General features: G+C 34.5%; 1 protein-coding gene across 1 annotated transcript; it reads left to right on the forward strand.

Annotated features, from left to right (window-relative positions):
* Nucleotides 1-11697: 11697 nt before the first annotated feature.
* LOC109019248 (protein DETOXIFICATION 41-like) lies at nt 11698-14551 on the forward strand. The gene is made up of 8 exons (XM_019001514.2): nt 11698-12076; nt 12250-12794; nt 12906-12992; nt 13092-13148; nt 13287-13525; nt 13840-13958; nt 14072-14158; nt 14262-14551. Exons 1-8 carry the CDS (start codon nt 11768-11770, stop codon nt 14331-14333), a joined length of 1515 nt encoding a protein of 504 aa, XP_018857059.1. The 5' UTR covers nt 11698-11767; the 3' UTR covers nt 14334-14551.
* Nucleotides 14552-17362: the final 2811 nt, after the last annotated feature.

A 17362-nucleotide genomic window follows, 5' to 3' on the forward strand; every position in this document is an offset into this window, starting at 1 on the left:
CTTGTTTTGATCAACCTCTTGATCCATGACTTATAAAGAAGTGATCTTCAAACCAAAACATCACATGGTTCAAAAAGGTGTCCTAAAACAGATCCAAGCTTCAAACTCAAGATCACATGGGTAAACATCAACCAAAACATAAATTTAGCCAAGAACATCATCACTTTGGCCTAACCGAATATCTCCTTCCATAAAATTTCATATGTTCGAAACTAACATCAAATATCTTCAAAATAACATTCTAACATGTATATAAGATGCTTAGGATCTTCCAATAAAAATATCAAAGCCATTGGAATAAGATTAAACCATAAAAGATTTAAACTTTCTCAAAACAGAAACTGTTTTTCCTCTTCCAGTTTCTAAGTTTCTAGACCTAAGAAAATATTTCACCAAAACTTTTAATCATGCAACAAATCCTCAACCAATAATCATATACACATGTTAACAGTACTCCATAAAAATTTCGGACCAAGATCTATTCATTAGCTTGGTCAAAAACTCCAAAATATAACACACTCTCCAGTTTATCGCCCAGAATGACCTTTCTGGGGTCTAAACAACTTTTTACCAATCAAATGATCTCCAAATGGAACAAATAAGATATCCACGTAAACTAGACTCCAAAAGAAACAACTTTCATGAAGGAAACGTTGCGAGGAAACACTTACAAAAGCTTCGAAACAGGCATTCAAAAGAGGTACGAAAAACTGTCCGAGAGTGTCTTTTGTGTTCTATGAAGGAAAAGTGTAAAGGAGAGTTGCTTTTTCGTGGGAAGTGGACTGAAGAGCTTCTTACACAAGCTATGGGAAGTGATATGACTGAAGGAATGGTTGAGTGTTGGCCTTTTCTTCTCATAAAAATCAGACCAAGATCTTTTCTCAAGGTGGAGTGTGAGAGTGAAAGAGTGAGGTGGCCCTTTTGCTTTGTCTTTCAAGAACCTTCTAGGCTCTTCTTGTACAGATCTGGCCAGCCAAGTGGGGGTACAAAACTTAGCCATGAAGCAATCCTATGGTGACCAAATTCGTGGGCCTTAATGGGCCTAAACCGAATGGGCCTAAAATTTGGGGTTTAAAGAGGGTTTGGGTTGCTATCAAGCCCAAATCCAATATCACTTGGCCCAATCAATTTTTCAAGGTTAACAAGGTTGGATAATGATGTTCTAACATAAATTTGAAGGATTAATAGCATGTGGAAGTGATTTAATCAAGTGATTAAACACAATGCTAGAAATCGGATTAGAAAATATTTAGAGGCCAACTTTAGGGTTTTGGGGAAACCGTTTAGGGTTTCGATTTCAACCATGCTTTTGGGCTTTCAATTGGATTCCCACCATTTAGGGTTTCACTAGGATTGAAAACCTCTTTGGTCTGGCACAATTTGGTTGAGCAGATGAAACAAGGTTTTGCTTAAGTGGCATGATCTCACACCTTGATTCCTTCAAATCCAACAAACATTCCTCATGGTGCCAAGTGTCTAATATTATTCACTAAGTGTGGCTAAGATCTTGCCAAGTGTCCAAATAAAACTTCTCTAATCCAATTTGGACATTCCACACTGTGATTTCGAAACACTGCAATTGGTGCGCTTACCGAGGTTACTATTCACTTCGAAAAAGTGAATCATAAACTTAACACTAAAAATTCCTAAATATTCATATTAACCTACAGTGAAAATATTATACCGAAATTCAACCTCGAAGTGCCCCTAAAAATAATTTCACAATTTCCAACAGACGTTTCGTCCGGAATTATGAAAATAGGATATTGTGCCATAAAATCCTAAATAATCCACTGAGTGTAATGGCGTAGACCATAATGCATTCTGACACTTCTAACCACCTCAAATAAATAAAACTCATATTTCTAGCAGCATAGTGAGTGATAACACTGACTATGTTGACAGACTAAAACCTATGCAATAGGTCGATTCATAAAAACTTATGGAGTTTTTACGAGATTCCTAAAGTCAATAGAAATTCCACCAATGAATTTCTAGCGGGCTGTTACATCATCTACACCTGAAGCCTTTGAAGACAGCCACCCTATACACTCTCTTGCTTGTACTGATACTTTGTCTTATCAGAAATTCTCTCCAATTTTCAAGCCTTTTCCACCTCCATTTCCACCCAAACTGATCCTCAAACCTATAGCCAAGCTGTTAAAGATCCCCTAATTGGTGCAAAGCTAGGGAAGCTGAGTTAACAGCTTTAGAGTTGAACAACACTTGGGTCAGTTTTGACTTACCACCAGGGAAGGTTCCAATTGATTGTAAGTATGTATATAAGGTGAAGTGCAACTCAAATGGGACAGCTGAGAGGTTAAAAGCTCAACTTGTTGCAAGGGGATGTACGCAACAAGAAGGGATAGACTATCATGAAACAATTTCCCCTGTTGCTAAGATGGTTATAGTGAGAAGTCTGCTTTCCATAGTTGTAGTTAAAGGTTGGCAATTACATCAATTTGATGTAAACAATGCCTTCCTTCATAGGGACTTTGAAGAGGAAATTTATATGCAAAAACCTCTAGGATACAACAAAGGGAAACTAGATCAGGTATGCAAAAGTTTGTATGGCCTGAAGCAAGCCTCGAGACAATGGTATTCTAAGCTTTCAGCTGCATTACTCGAGTTTGGTTTTAAGCAATCAAACGCTGACTATAGCCTTTTCACAATGAGAGGAACTAACTCATTTACTGCACTATTAGTATACGTGGATGATATCATTGTAGCTAGTGACTGTTCAGAATCTGTTGCCCTCATGAAAAGCTCCCTGCATCAGAAATTCAAGATTAAGGACTTGGGTCACTTAAGATACTTTCCTGGGATAGAAGTGGCTCGACCTCCAAAGGAATCCACATTTGCCAAAGGAAGTATGTACTTGACATCCTTACAGACTCGGGCACCCTTGGTTGAAGCCCTGCTAAGGTTCCTATGGATCAACAGGTTCCTATGGATCAAAACATTAAGCTAAGCAAAGACACCAGCCAAATGTTACCTGACCCTGCAATATACAGAAGGCTCATTGGTCGATTGCTTTATTTAACAATTACACGACCTGACATCTCTTATAGTGTGCAAAATTTGAGCCAATTCATGGGCTGTCCAACGAACATTCACCTAGTTGTAGCGCAAAAGGTTCTAAGGTACATAAAAGGAGCACCTGGTCAGGGGATTTTGTTCTCTTCCTCTGTTGAACTTCAACTGTCAGGATATTGTGACTCTAATTAGGCCTCCTACCCTGACACTAGGAGATCAGTCACTGGGTATTATGTGCTCCTTGGGAGTTCCTTGATATCTTGGAAGTCTAAGAAGCAGTCCATTGCGTCCCGATCTTCTGCTGAAGCAGAATATAGAGCCGTAGCTACAACTTGTTGTGAAGTAACTTGGCTAGAGTATCTCCTCACAAATTTATAAGTACCTCATGTACAAGCTGCTACTCTTTACTGTGATAATCAAGCAACCTTGCACATTGCATCTAACCTTGTATTCCATGAACAGACCAAGTATATTGAGCTAGACTGCCATCTCATCAGGGAAAAGATATTAGAGGGTAGTATTTAGATTGCTCACATTTCTAATAGGTTGCAATTTGCTGGTGTGTTCACAAAAGCACTTCTTGCTTATCTCATCAACTCACATCTCTACAAGATGGGAGTAGTCAATTACTAGTCTCCATCTTGTGGGAGGCTATTGGAGCATGATAGTGAAAATGTAACAAAGGAGGGTACAACACAGAAGGTGGCCTCGGCAGATGCAATCACCTTAGCATAATAGTGCATGGCTGTACTAATGTCAGGGACATTGTTTCTCTATATATTCATTCTTTGTAGTGGAGTCATTAGTCCTTTTTCTTGTCTTTTTGTTTAGACTTGTCTGTATGTAGAGCTGGCTGCTGCATAGCAGCACACACGATTGTTTTCTTTGTACAGATATAGGTGCCTTTGATACATGTTTCTCTATATATTGTATTATGTAATTTCAGTTCAATTTCTAATGAGAAATTTCATAGCTTCCTCTTCCATTTGGAGCTGTTTTCCCTTCTCATATTTCTCTTCTTATCCTTTGCTTCTCAAGTGCTACTCTGCAGCTTGATTTCTTACCAGAACCAATACCATCTATACATGAAATAATTCTTTCAAACTGCTTCGTATGCACCTGTAAATTAAAAAAAAAAAAGAACAGGAGATTTTTCTATACATTAAAAGCCAAACACAAGCATAGAAATAAATTTAGAAGAATTCTATGCATCAGTCACTATTTACTTTCACACCCCACACCTATAGTTTATTTTTTCATAGTGTGTGGAGGTGTTTTTCACAAGGTGTGGGGTAGTAAATAGTGGCTGATGAGAAGAATTTTTCATAAATTTAATACTCTATTTAAAACACAAAAACAATAAACACAGCGTAGAGGCATTGATCAAAATGGACCTCCCATTAACAAAAAAAAAAGTACATAAAATATTATCTATATTCAAAACAAATAGGTGAACAACTTTGAAAAAGTTCTGCAAAACGTGCAAAAATTAATGTTGCAACGAATACGGGGAAATCTTGCTTTTGAAACTTGAGAAGCAAAATCCCTAATTTTGAAACTAAGCAACCATGACGAATAAAAATACATAAATAATCTATGCAAATGAAATCGTTAATTTGGCCATGAAGGCAACCATGATAAGATGCCAATTAGAAATCAAACAATAACAAATCAATCAATAGATAAAACACTTGGGTTCATTTTGCAACGAGGACTAAAAAAACAACACAACGTCACTAATCATATAAAAAAGCAATCGAGACGGGAAAAATTAAAAAATCATATATCAACAAAATGAAAATGGAATCCAAACATATTAAAGCATCGAAAACCCTCAAAAACTGATAGCAAAGCGAGCAAAAGAGTTGCATACACTTATATTCACATAATATTTGTTCAAAGACGAGCACCACCAATCCTTTCCAAAATGCTCACATATTATCATGTTTATCATTGCTCACAAATCGGAAGAGAGAGACTTACTGAAAAGGTGGCGACGAGAAAGAAACAGAAGTGATACAAAAGGCAACATAACCTTAAAGGCTAGGATTTCACTATTGCAGCACAAGGGAGAGAGAGAGCAGAGAAGAGAGATTGAGACAGATCATTGGGGTTGGGGCTTAAAGCAATTAAACATTAAGCATCAAACAATTTAATTTTTCATACTAATTTAATTTTTTTTTTATAAAAATTGGGTACTAGGTTTTAAACCAGCTACTCGGGTTTCATAACCGTACTCGGTCTAGGTAGGGTTGGGTAGGATGGTTAGGTTTTTGGCTTGGGTAGGACCTAAACCTAAAAACGCATCCGGAACCTGGATAACCAGGTCGGGAAAAAATCCAACCTGAATGAACAGTCTAAATATCATTATAAACCACCACGAAGATCTATGAGTGACATTTAGGACTTGGTCAAGACATTTTATCGTAACATTGTGTCTTAGTAATCAAAAATAAATTTAGATCCTCCTATAAATCTAATCTCTCATGCACGAAAATTTTAAAGTAAAATTCCTGACTTGTCATGAGAATGCCCAATAAATTGAGGTAATTTGGATCCATAGCATTAAGGCCTAGTTTGGATAGCAAAATATCTTCCCATCTCATCTCATTTGAGTATCCAAACACTACAAATAACAACATTGTTCAATTTTAAATTTTTAACTTTTTCATCTAATCATTACCTAATCATTACAAGTTTTTCAAACTTTCAAACAAAACACAAAAAATAACTTTTTCAAATTCCAAAAATATCATAATATTAAAGAATTATATTCTAGTAATATTTTAACGTTATAATATTTTTATTAAGTTTTTTCTTCTCATTTCCCAAAATCCCATAAAACGATTTATCTCAAATCATTTCACTACTATTTATAAATTATCTTATTTCATCTCATTTCATTATCCAAACAAGGTCTAAACGCTATGGAGTTTTTAAAATGGTAATGGTTGAAGGGGGCTGTGCATCCGGATATAGATATGGATATTTGGATCCATACCTTGATTTTTAAAACCAGGTAGAGACCCGAATTGTAATCGGTTTTAACTTCACTTTTTTTAACTCTAGTTTTTGTACATGCAAAATGACACATTTACAAAAATAAAGTCATTTTGAAATAAAAATATTGTTTTAAAAAAAACAATCGATTATAGATAACCGTTAAATAACCGGATCCATAACTAGATCCAAACTAGATCCAAGTGGGTAGAATAATCGTCCAAACTAAACGAATAACCTCCCAGATTCACCCGAAATTTCAGACTGAACCCGAAAAAAATGTAACGCCCCGACCGTAGAAGCCTAGGGAGTTAGCTCTTGTCCTCTAATATCATGTCTCCCAATGCAAATATAATTTGCAAAGGCTCCAAAATAAAATATAAATTCCTCTACAAGGTCATCAATAAAATAATCCAATAAAATAAATCAATGGTTCCACAATCTCCTAATAACCTCGACATAATGAACTAGCAATTACACAAGTTTCAACAAACCAAATAAACATAAGGAAATCTAGTCTACCAAATCAAATTCCTATAATAGCAATAGTATCCTTAGGTATTCAACTCCCTATTGTTAGCTATTCTAGCCCACACTTCCTATTCCTGATATTCAGTTGAACCATCAAAATCATCTAAAAATATTCTAAAGATAAGGAGTGAGTTATCAACAACTCAGTAAACAGTGAATATATACTAATATGTAAACATGAGCATTTTCACAGAGTTTAGAATGAAGAACAAAATATTTTAGTTTCAGAATGCAGATCGAAAACATATTATCAGAATATCAGAGTGACAGTTCAAAATGTTCATATTCAAAAGTCATTTGGTAGAGCATAACTAAACATCATCATTTTATCATATCAGATCATATCATATCAGATCATCATATCAGAACAAAGACCCTATTAACACTCGTGGTAAGGTTGTACTATCTAGGGGTAACAATATGTGACACGACCCGTTAACCCAACATAAACACTGCACGATAAAAGCAGGTTTGAATTTGGCCTTAACGGGTTCGGATCAAAACGGGTTGAGTCATTAAGATACGATTGCTTAACGGGTCACTAACGGATCAACTAATTATGACCCGTTAAGAAAGTTGAATTTACATTTATATCATATTTGAGATTGTAACATTAATATTTTACAATGTGCGTTTATTATATTTGGGATTGTAACTTTAATATTATTACAATGTTTATCATATTTGTGTAATTGTGTATTTATCATATTTGGTATTGTTGAGATTTTAATATCGGTATTTTTATTGTTTGGATTGTAATTTTAGACTTAGAGTTAGTTTTTTATTTTTTTAAATATATTGTTTATATTTAATATTTCTATAAAATCAATCAGGTCAAACGGATTGAAACGAGTCTGTTCAACCCATTATCGTAAAACGGTTGAAACGAGTTGAGTCGTGTCGTATCGTGTCATTCTATTTCGTATTCATTAACGGGTCGTATCGTATCAACCTGTTATCTTAATGAATCGTGTTAAGATTTGAGATTTTGATACGAAATCCTTAATGAATCGTGTTCAGGTAGACCCATTAATTATAATGTATATGTCTTGACACGACACGAACATGACCCGTTAACACGATTTGACACCCCTATTGCTATCCTCGATGGCCAAACTAGGCAGTATCAGAATGTGAATCTTCCCCTTATCATTCACCGAGTCCCGAGTATGCACATAGAAAAGACCATGTAGAAAAATCACTTTATTTTCAATGTGAGAATACTCATAAACAGAGATGTTGGTACTAACCATATAACAAAGGTCACAGTTTTACACCTATGGTAATGTCATAGCAGAAACAAAACCAGATACAAAATCAAAATGTCATGCCAAACGTTCTGATGCCACATCATATCAAAATAGAGTACTGAAAAGAATCATATAATTTTCACATAATCAAAACAGATTTAGGACATTTTCACATAACATGCAAAAAATTTTAGATTTCATATTTAAAAATTTTAGATTTCATATTTGCTCTTTTTATATAGTTCAAAAACAAAATGCTAAAATATTTGTTCATGTCTACACTAGTCATGACAAAATTATTTTTCTCTTTTCTTATTAAGATACAATGAGTGATGTAGAACAAAATGGTCAAGGTTGTTTCAAATTTGCTTTTCATAACAAAACATGCATATTTTTCATAAATCAACTTCTATCCATTTCTTTTTATGCAAAGTCTAATATAGTAATTTCGTTAGCTGAAATCTTTGTTTTTTTTAACTTCTTTGAACCTATAGACAACCGTGCTGAATGAATATCAATCTTCACCTATACGGATTATTAAATGTTACTAAAATTCAAAACAAACATGCTAAAATTATCCATTTAATTAAATACATACTATGGAAATAACTTTAATAATTATTTTGTTATATACCAAAATTAATACATACTAATATCATTTAGATTCTATAATAATCTATCTACACTTTCAATTTACAACTTAATAAAATAATTATATCAAATTCAATTAATGAAAACAATGAAAATTCCTTCAGAAAGATAGATTTAAATCAGATTTAAAGTATTTAAAATAAAAATCTTATTATTTACTAATGCAATTAGTTGTAAAATACTTAGCAATCTAATTTAACCTCGTTAGGTATTTTCTTAGAAATTCTTATATTTAAAATAAAGCCACACAAAGTAAGTTATTAAAATCAGGCCTAACATGGAACCAGACTAATGAGAAGGACATTTTGGGGTTTAAATATAAAGATGCATGGGCTCTTTTGGGAAGGCTGAAAATAAAAGGAGTCTGAAAATACAAACCCTCCCTTGACCAAACCTTGTATGTGAGAGGAGAGTTCCATACCGAGAGAGAGATAGAGAGCGGCGAATTGCTTGCTGGGCTGAGGTCGAATGTGGTGAGCGCAGCGGCAGAGCACTGAGAGAGAGAGCGGTGGCTTAAGGGTGGTGAAAAGAAGGCAGTGGTTGCTCTTGATGGGGGAACTGCTCTATTTTGGCGAGAGGAAACAGGGGCCTCTTGGACGTGCAATCGTGGCTTGGGGTTCACGATGAAGGGCGGCGACAGTGCAGTTCTCGGCGTGAAGCAGTGGCTGGAACCGATGGACGTGGGAGAGACTTGTGTGGTGGTGCTGCAGTTACTGGAAGACTATTGGTGTGGGAAGCATGAGGCGGTGGTCCTCCGCTTGGATGCTGGTGGTGAAGCTACAGCTTGATAGCAGCGTGCGGTTGTGGTGTTTTTGTTTTGGCCGTTGGCTGTGGGGGAAGAAACCAAGAAAGATTTATTTGGCTTACGACGGTGACGGATAGATAGAAAAATAGAAGAGAGAGTGGAGAGAGTGGGAAACCAAGAAAATCTGTGGGGATTGAGAAAATTTGTGAGAGTGGGCAGAGTAAAATGGAGAGAGAAGCGACAGTGAGGAAAGAAACACGAGGAGGAGAATAATGTCGGGGGAAAAAAGAGAGGGAAAACAGAGCAGAAATTCTCTCACCAAAACGACACTGTTTTGCAGGCGGATGAGTTTCTTTGCGGGCTTGGGCCATATCTTGGAGCTAGGTGCTATAAAGAATCTGATCCGGATGTACATCCCTAAGAGCATTGGTATTGGATTAGCTAAATACATTTTTATCTTTAAATTTAGCAAACATCATCCATATTTACCCCACATTGAATTAGCTAAATTGTTTTCATCCAAACTATAAGCTACAGTAAATCTATTTTTCTTTTCAAATATGAAAAGAACTATAACAAGTCTAAAAATATTTTTTAAGATTATTATATTATAGATATGATATTTTTATTCATATGAGATTTTACTATATATATATATGAGATTATTATATTATAGATTGTTAGATTGTAAAAATAAAAATGAATATGATTTGTTGGAAGTTATTAAATATTATGAAAATAAAATAAAAATTAATAAAAAAATATAAATAATAAAAAATAATAATATTTTATTATTATAGAGAGTGTGATGACTAATTCAATGTAGACTTCAAGTTTTGAATGATTAGCTAAAGGTAAAAAAATTACATATTAGTCAAAATTTAAAGAATAAGATAGCCAATCTAATACTAATGCTCTAAGTAGTTTAACCAAGACCTGCGCAACAATTTTCGAAGAAGTTACTTATGTTTTGGGCCCATTGGCCAATTCCCCAGCTTTGTTTCATAGTTTTGGGTACACCCAAAAATGTCTGCCTGCACCTATGAAGTCGAGCAATGTATGTCACAGCTTCTGATCGAACTCTTTGTCAGACATCATCGGCTAACTGTAAATAAAATATTAAAGAGTTCTGTCAAGTTCCTCCGGCCTGGGTCGATTCTTTTCCTCCTCGTTAGTACCGTACGGTCATTTTTAATGGTTAACATTGCGTTGAAGAAAAGTTGTCTCATCTATATGATTAGGTGCACGTGTTGACCTAACTCACCTCTCCGAAGTGTATGTATTTATAATAATACAAACAAAAACATTTGGAAGTGAGCATCCCGCTTCCAAAAGCTCCGAGAAACCGACAACCTCGGGGGCGCCAGCTGTCATTTGCAATTTTTTTTTTTATGGGAAACGGTTTTAGATGTTTGGAATTGAATTTTCCTTGTCGGTTTTTATTTTTTTTTAATTTTATTTCTTCTAATTCAAAAAATTATATATAACATGTGGATGATAAATAAAACTTTTTATATTTAAAAGGCTTTACAAAAACTTATCCAAAACCAAATAAAAATTATCCATAACCAAATGGTTAGGTTTGGCCAAACTAGTTAGTTTTAGCTACTCCTCTCCCCTCTGTGTATATTATTATTACCAGCCTATAATCATTATATATATTGTGTATGAATAAGAGAGATTTAGAGATAGATAAGATTTTATAGTAAAAAAATTCGAAACAATTTATTGGACAATTTATTTGATGAAACAATATAAAGTTTGAAATAATACATTTGAGTGAAAACTTGAATTGATTTTTATATTTATATGTAAGAAAATAAATAAAACTTAAAAGTTATAACAGTTCATAATGAAACATTCTTTTAAAAAGATTACTATTCTATAAATATAATATTTCAAATTTAATAGGTAGAATGTCACATCGAAATCATATGACTCCGCTTAAAATACAAAACAATATAAATGTTGAATTAATACTTTTGAGTGGAGTCTTGAATCAGTTTATATCTTTATATTTCAGAAAAGAAATGAAATTTAAAAGTTACAATAGTTCATAATGAAACATTACTTTAAAAATATTTACCGCTTCATAAATATAACACTGCAAATTTAATGTATAAAATGTCATATCAAAATTAGATGACTCCACATTTATATATAATAATAGATACATATTTTTATTTTTTTAATTTATTTAGATTAATTAAATTTTTCTACAAATCATTCAAAAAATTATATATAACATGTGGATGATAAATAAAAATTTTCATAATTAAAATGCTTTAGAAAAGACTTATCCAAAACCAAATAAAAATTATCTATAACCAAATGGTTAGGTTTGACCAAACTAGTTAGTTTTAGCTACTACTCTCTCCTCACCTGAACACGGGTATGTTGGTTGGTGCCTGAGTAATGGAATGGTAGATTATCTATCCATCAAGCTTTGAAAACTCCCTTCATATACACAGCCGAGTGACATTTCAGCTCATTCAAAATATCAAGCGAGTGTGCAAAAGAGACTGCTGCACGCTTACTCGTGGGGCAGCGAACCATGGGCTCTGCAGAATACCAGCCGCTATTGCTTGGGCTCGACTCACACGCTCGGATTCCCGACTTGTCGTCCGTCGCAATTGAAGAGTTCTTGGAACAACGACCTGTTGCAAAACGATGGTGGCCTCGGTTAGTGGGGTGGGAGTCGAGGCTCCTCTGGATTCTCTCAGGGGCATCGATTATTGTTTCCATATTCAATTATATGCTAAGCTTTGTGACCCTGGCCTTTGCTGGGCACTTGGGATCGTTGGAGCTTGCTGGGGCCTCTATTGCTAGCGTTGGAATTCAAGGTCTCGCGTATGGAATTATGGTATACATGACTTGCTAATTTTACTCCATAGTTCAGGACGGACATTGAAACTAATAAAAAGAAAACCTTTCTTCATTCATAAATTCTATCTTCTTAATTTGTTCTAGCCATTTTAGGTCGGTTTTACTGTTTCTCCGTTTTATAATTTTTTTTTTCTCTCTTTCAAACCACAGTTGGGTATGGCCAGTGCTGTGCAAACTGTCTGTGGACAAGCATATGGGGCCAAGAAATACGCTGCAATGGGTGTCATATGCCAAAGAGCAATAATTTTGCACCTGGGAGCAGCAGTTCTCCTTACTTTTCTGTATTGGTTCTCCGGCCCAATCCTAGTAGCAATCGGGCAAACGGCGAGCATAGCTGAACAGGGCCAGATTTTTGCGCGCGGTTTGATACCCCAACTGTATGCCTTTGCAATTAGCTGCCCGATGCAGAGGTTTCTCCAAGCACAGAACATTGTAAATCCTCTGGCATACATGTCTGTTGGGGTATTCGTCGTCCATATTCTACTAACATGGTTAGTAGTTTATGTTTTGGACTACGGGCTTGTGGGTGCTGCTCTGACGCTAAGCTTCTCTTGGTGGGTTCTGGTCATTTTAAATGGGCTTTATATTCTGTTAAGCCCCTCTTGCAAGGAAACTTGGACTGGTTTCTCAATCAAAGCCTTCAAAGGAATCTGGCCTTATTTCAAGCTTACTGTAGCTTCTGCTGTCATGTTGTGGTGCGTACAAAAAGTTTCCCTCTCCCTTTTGTCTCTTGTCTTCTGTCATTTATTTATTTATTTTTCTAATTTCAATAATTTAATAGAATTTAATCATAATGTTAAATGCAGTTTGGAGATATGGTACAACCAAGGATTAGTACTTATATCAGGGCTCCTCCCCAATCCTACAATCTCACTGGACTCTATTTCTATTTGGTAAATCAAACCTCTATCACTGCTTCCTCTTTTTTATTTTCCCCTTTTTGAAAACATTGTCAACTAACTTGAAATTTTCTAATATGTCAATGATTTCAGTATGAATTACTTGAACTGGGACATGCAATTCATGTTGGGCCTCAGCGCAGCAGCCAGGTCTGTGTGAGACAATAAAAATGGTTTAAAACTAGAATAGATGTTTTTCCTTTGCTTGTCCTATATTTTCCTTTACCACAAAGATGAGCAGTAAAATTACAATGGAATAAGCATGTGTTTTCGTGTGCCTGGTTGCAGTGTCCGAGTCAGTAATGAGCTTGGAGCAGGACATCCAAGGGTTGCAAAATTTTCAGTACTAGTGGTGAATGGAACCAGCATCCTCATTAGCATAGTTTTCACCATCATTGTTCTAGTTTTTAAAGTTGGATTGAGCAAACTCTTTACAACTGACACTGAGGTTATCGAGGCAGTGTCCGCGTTGACTCCATTGCTTGCCATTTCTGTTTTCTTAAATGGCATTCAACCTATCCTCTCAGGTAACAAATCTAACATGCTATCCTCTCAGCAGATTCCTTTTTTGTTTTCACAGATGAGATAAAATGAGATGGAATGAGTTAAGATCAAAGTTAAAAATTAAATAAAATATTATTAAAATATATATTTTTAATATTATTTTTGTTTTGAGATTTGAAAAAATTGAATTGTTTATTTTATTTTACGTAGAAATTTAAGAAAATTATAATGATTATATGAAATGAGATGAAAATAGTTGTGAAAACAAACGAGAAATAGATCAGGTATTCTTCCAGAAGCAAACATGATGGTTTTTTTTTCTTCTTCAAAATCTCAGGAGTGGCAATTGGGAGTGGATGGCAAGCTGTGGTTGCTTATGTTAACCTCACCACATACTACATAATCGGTCTTCCAATTGGATGTGTTCTTGGCTTCAAAACTAGTCTTGGAGTAGCAGTAAGTTGAATCTCACGCTCAGTTCTCCCTAAATTTTATATCTTCTGTTGTCGTTTAGTAAATATATAACAATGGAGTGGGATGATGGCTGATGGCATGATGGCATTGTTCAGGGGATTTGGTGGGGCATGATTATTGGAGTTCTTTTGCAAACGATAACTCTAATTATTCTTACGGCCAGAACAAATTGGGATGCTGAGGTACTTTTTATTTCTTTACCATTATATCATCGACAAGTACATATATATCATCATATTTCAATTACCTTTGCAAGTGTTTTCATAATTTACAATGCTTGTGTAGGTTCAAAAGGCCGCGGATCGGTTGAAGAAATCTGCAGACGAAGATGCCTTGGATTTGGTGTCCGACATATAAGATGTTTCAGTACTGAGCTCTGTATTCATATGCATCAATTGACCACAATTTTAGCCCTTTTATTTTATTTTTTTTAAAATTTTTAAACAAAATTTCACCTATGGATTTCTCCGTCTGTTGAATTTTGTATTAACCCCGAATTCCAAATTTTGATCGTTGAAGAAAGAAATCGCTCTTGCTGTATGCCATTAAGAAATCAATATGTGGATTTGTAGAGAGATGTTTTTCCCAAAACAGAGTCGCCCTAAGCTCTCTTGTTTTTTTTTTTGGGATCAAATATGCATTAAAATAAGTCTATGGTACAAGCGGTAAGCTGTCCTAAACATGTTGTATATAATATAAATCATACTAAGAACAAGAATCACAATCATCAAATCTCAGTTCAGAAAATATATCTGTGGAAGACATCTTGAAAGCAAATCTTGATACTCCACAAATATTAGCAGCCAAATCTTCTTCTCCTTATTCCTCACATAAGTATTAGCCTATAATGGGGCAAGTCAATAGACACGTACAGAGAAGAGAGGGGACCTAGTCTTATATATAGAAAATTTATGGAGTCCTCACATTAAAGACTCAAATCCCAATAAGGTTTAAGAAATTTCCAGAATAAAACCCTTAAGCTTTCCAATAAAGTTTAGGAAATTTCTAGAATAAAACATTTAAGCTTCCTAGCCTACATACGTAATTTAACACATTAAATATGATATAATCCTATATTACTAAGGTGCAAAAATCTCAAATGATCATTCAACATATTGGGTTTAACCAAAGGATCATTATAAGTTATATATCTAACCCGGTTTTTATAAAATACAAAATATGCAATCAAATGAAGCCCACATTTTGAAAGTAGTCTAACAAAACAAACATCCTATTACAATACTTGCAATGAAATCTAAAAATAAACAAAATATGCAATTTTTTTTTTAAAACTAAAGTACATGCACTTGGAATAATAATAATGAAGAAATATACATGCAATGTAACTTTATATATCTAAGTAGGACAAGTACTACCAACCATCTTTAATGGGTGAATGGTACAAAATCCAAACTTTCCCCAGCTCTAGGTACATGCTAATGAGTTTGATAATCATGTTTTTCTAACTCATGCAACGGACTCGCTTGTTTTTATAATACATCTCATCTCATTCCATTTTATCTAATTATTACAATATTTTTAAATTTTTACATAAAATAAAATAAACAATTCAAAATTTTTAAATCCTAAAATAATAATAATATTAAAAAATATATTCTAATAATATTTTATTTAATTTTTAATTTTTATCTCAATTCATCTCATCTCATTTACAAAAATAAACACAAACGGGGCATTAATGCCTTCTTATTCGTATGTAAAAGAATGTCCTAAAAGGAAAGTGAATTTTGTTCCTACTATTGTTAAGGGCAAAAATGTTATTGTCAATGTTCCTATATCTATTGAAGTAGCCCCACTTAAGAGAACATCGTCGAAGTTTTGCCTCTCAACTCATCTCAGCTCATCTCAACTCATCTCACTACTATTCAGCAATTTTAACTCACAAATCTTATTACTATTCACAACTCATCTCATTACTATTCACAATCCATCTCAACTCATCTCAACTCATTTCAACTCATCTTCGAATCCAAAGTCATCATTGTGGCATATTATTCAAAATCTAATTACTTTAGGTTTCACCCCCGACAGCACAAAAGAGATATTTTTTGAGGAAAAATCTCATGGGGTTGGTCAAGAATATGAGTGTGATTGCTGGCTTTCCGCTTTAGGACTAGACTAGCTTAGTACGCGAATTTGTGAGCTTACTAGTCAACACACACATGCTTTCGACTCTGTATGTTCAAATTTCTAATTTAAGAAAGTTAGGTGGACACTTGGATTAGGATTTCTATATTTAAAAGCACAATTTGGATTTAGCCCAACAACTAGGGCCGAGCCCACTAAGACCAAGAGAGGGTGAGCAAGCCCAAGTCACCATGCTTGCTCAAGGGAGTAAGCCATATAAGTTAGGACAAAAACCTATCTCCATCACAACTCCCAGCTGAATCACAACTCCTATCTCAAACTCAACTCCTAGTTCAATCACAACTCCTAACCTAATCCTCACACCTAAAACAACCACATCTTCTAGCTTATGCTGGCATATAACGCTCCAATAGATGATCCAAATCACATAATCTATACTTTAAAAGGACTAGTTAATGATACAATTGGAGCTCTATTGAAACCTTATAAAGAGCAAAAACTTCTCATTCCCAAGTAATGTAGGATTCCATACACCATCTACTCTTATCCATATAAAAAATTTAGCAATTTGTCAAGCAAGAGTTAAGAGGTTACATCAACCTAAAGCTAAGACATTGAGGTGTGTGTGTGTGTGTGTGTAATATAGTTAATTCAACTCAAAATCACCTGCAAATTCAGATAAAAGTAGAACAACTAAAATGAGAAGAATTCTCTCAAAACTTAACCCCATAAGTCCAATTTTCAGAAATCCTCTCCACTAATGTAGTCAAACAAAAATCAGAGATCAAAATGTCTTTAATCAGATTGTAATGACAGGCCACAGGGTGAGGGTTAAGAAAGAAATGGATATGAAAAATCAATGCAAACTGGAAAAAATACTTGGTAAAAAAACAATAAAAGCGATATCCACATGATTCAAGCCATAACTCTTCCTCAACTATATGCTCATACTTGTGATATTATTGTTGCTGTAATCAATGAAGTAATACAAACTACACCTTCAACAAAATCTGAAGTGATTTATACTCCACTTATTGAGTTTTCTCTATTTTTGTTTTCACCATGATGGATAAATCACCTCTGAATAAAAGACAAACCCAGCAATAATACCTTCATTTTTTTTTTTACCCTCCCACCTTTTTCATTCAGCCACCTCAGTTCTTGTAGCCTTTTCAAATCTTCAACCACTTCAACCTTCTTTTTTCTTCCTTTGTTCACTTTTTTTTTTCAAACTTGGATCTTATAGAGCATAATTTCCTTTAAACTAACTTTTTCTT

The sequence above is a fragment of the Juglans regia genome, chromosome 1 (assembly GCF_001411555.2).
Source record: "Juglans regia cultivar Chandler chromosome 1, Walnut 2.0, whole genome shotgun sequence".
Classification (NCBI taxonomy): Eukaryota; Viridiplantae; Streptophyta; class Magnoliopsida; order Fagales; family Juglandaceae; genus Juglans; species Juglans regia.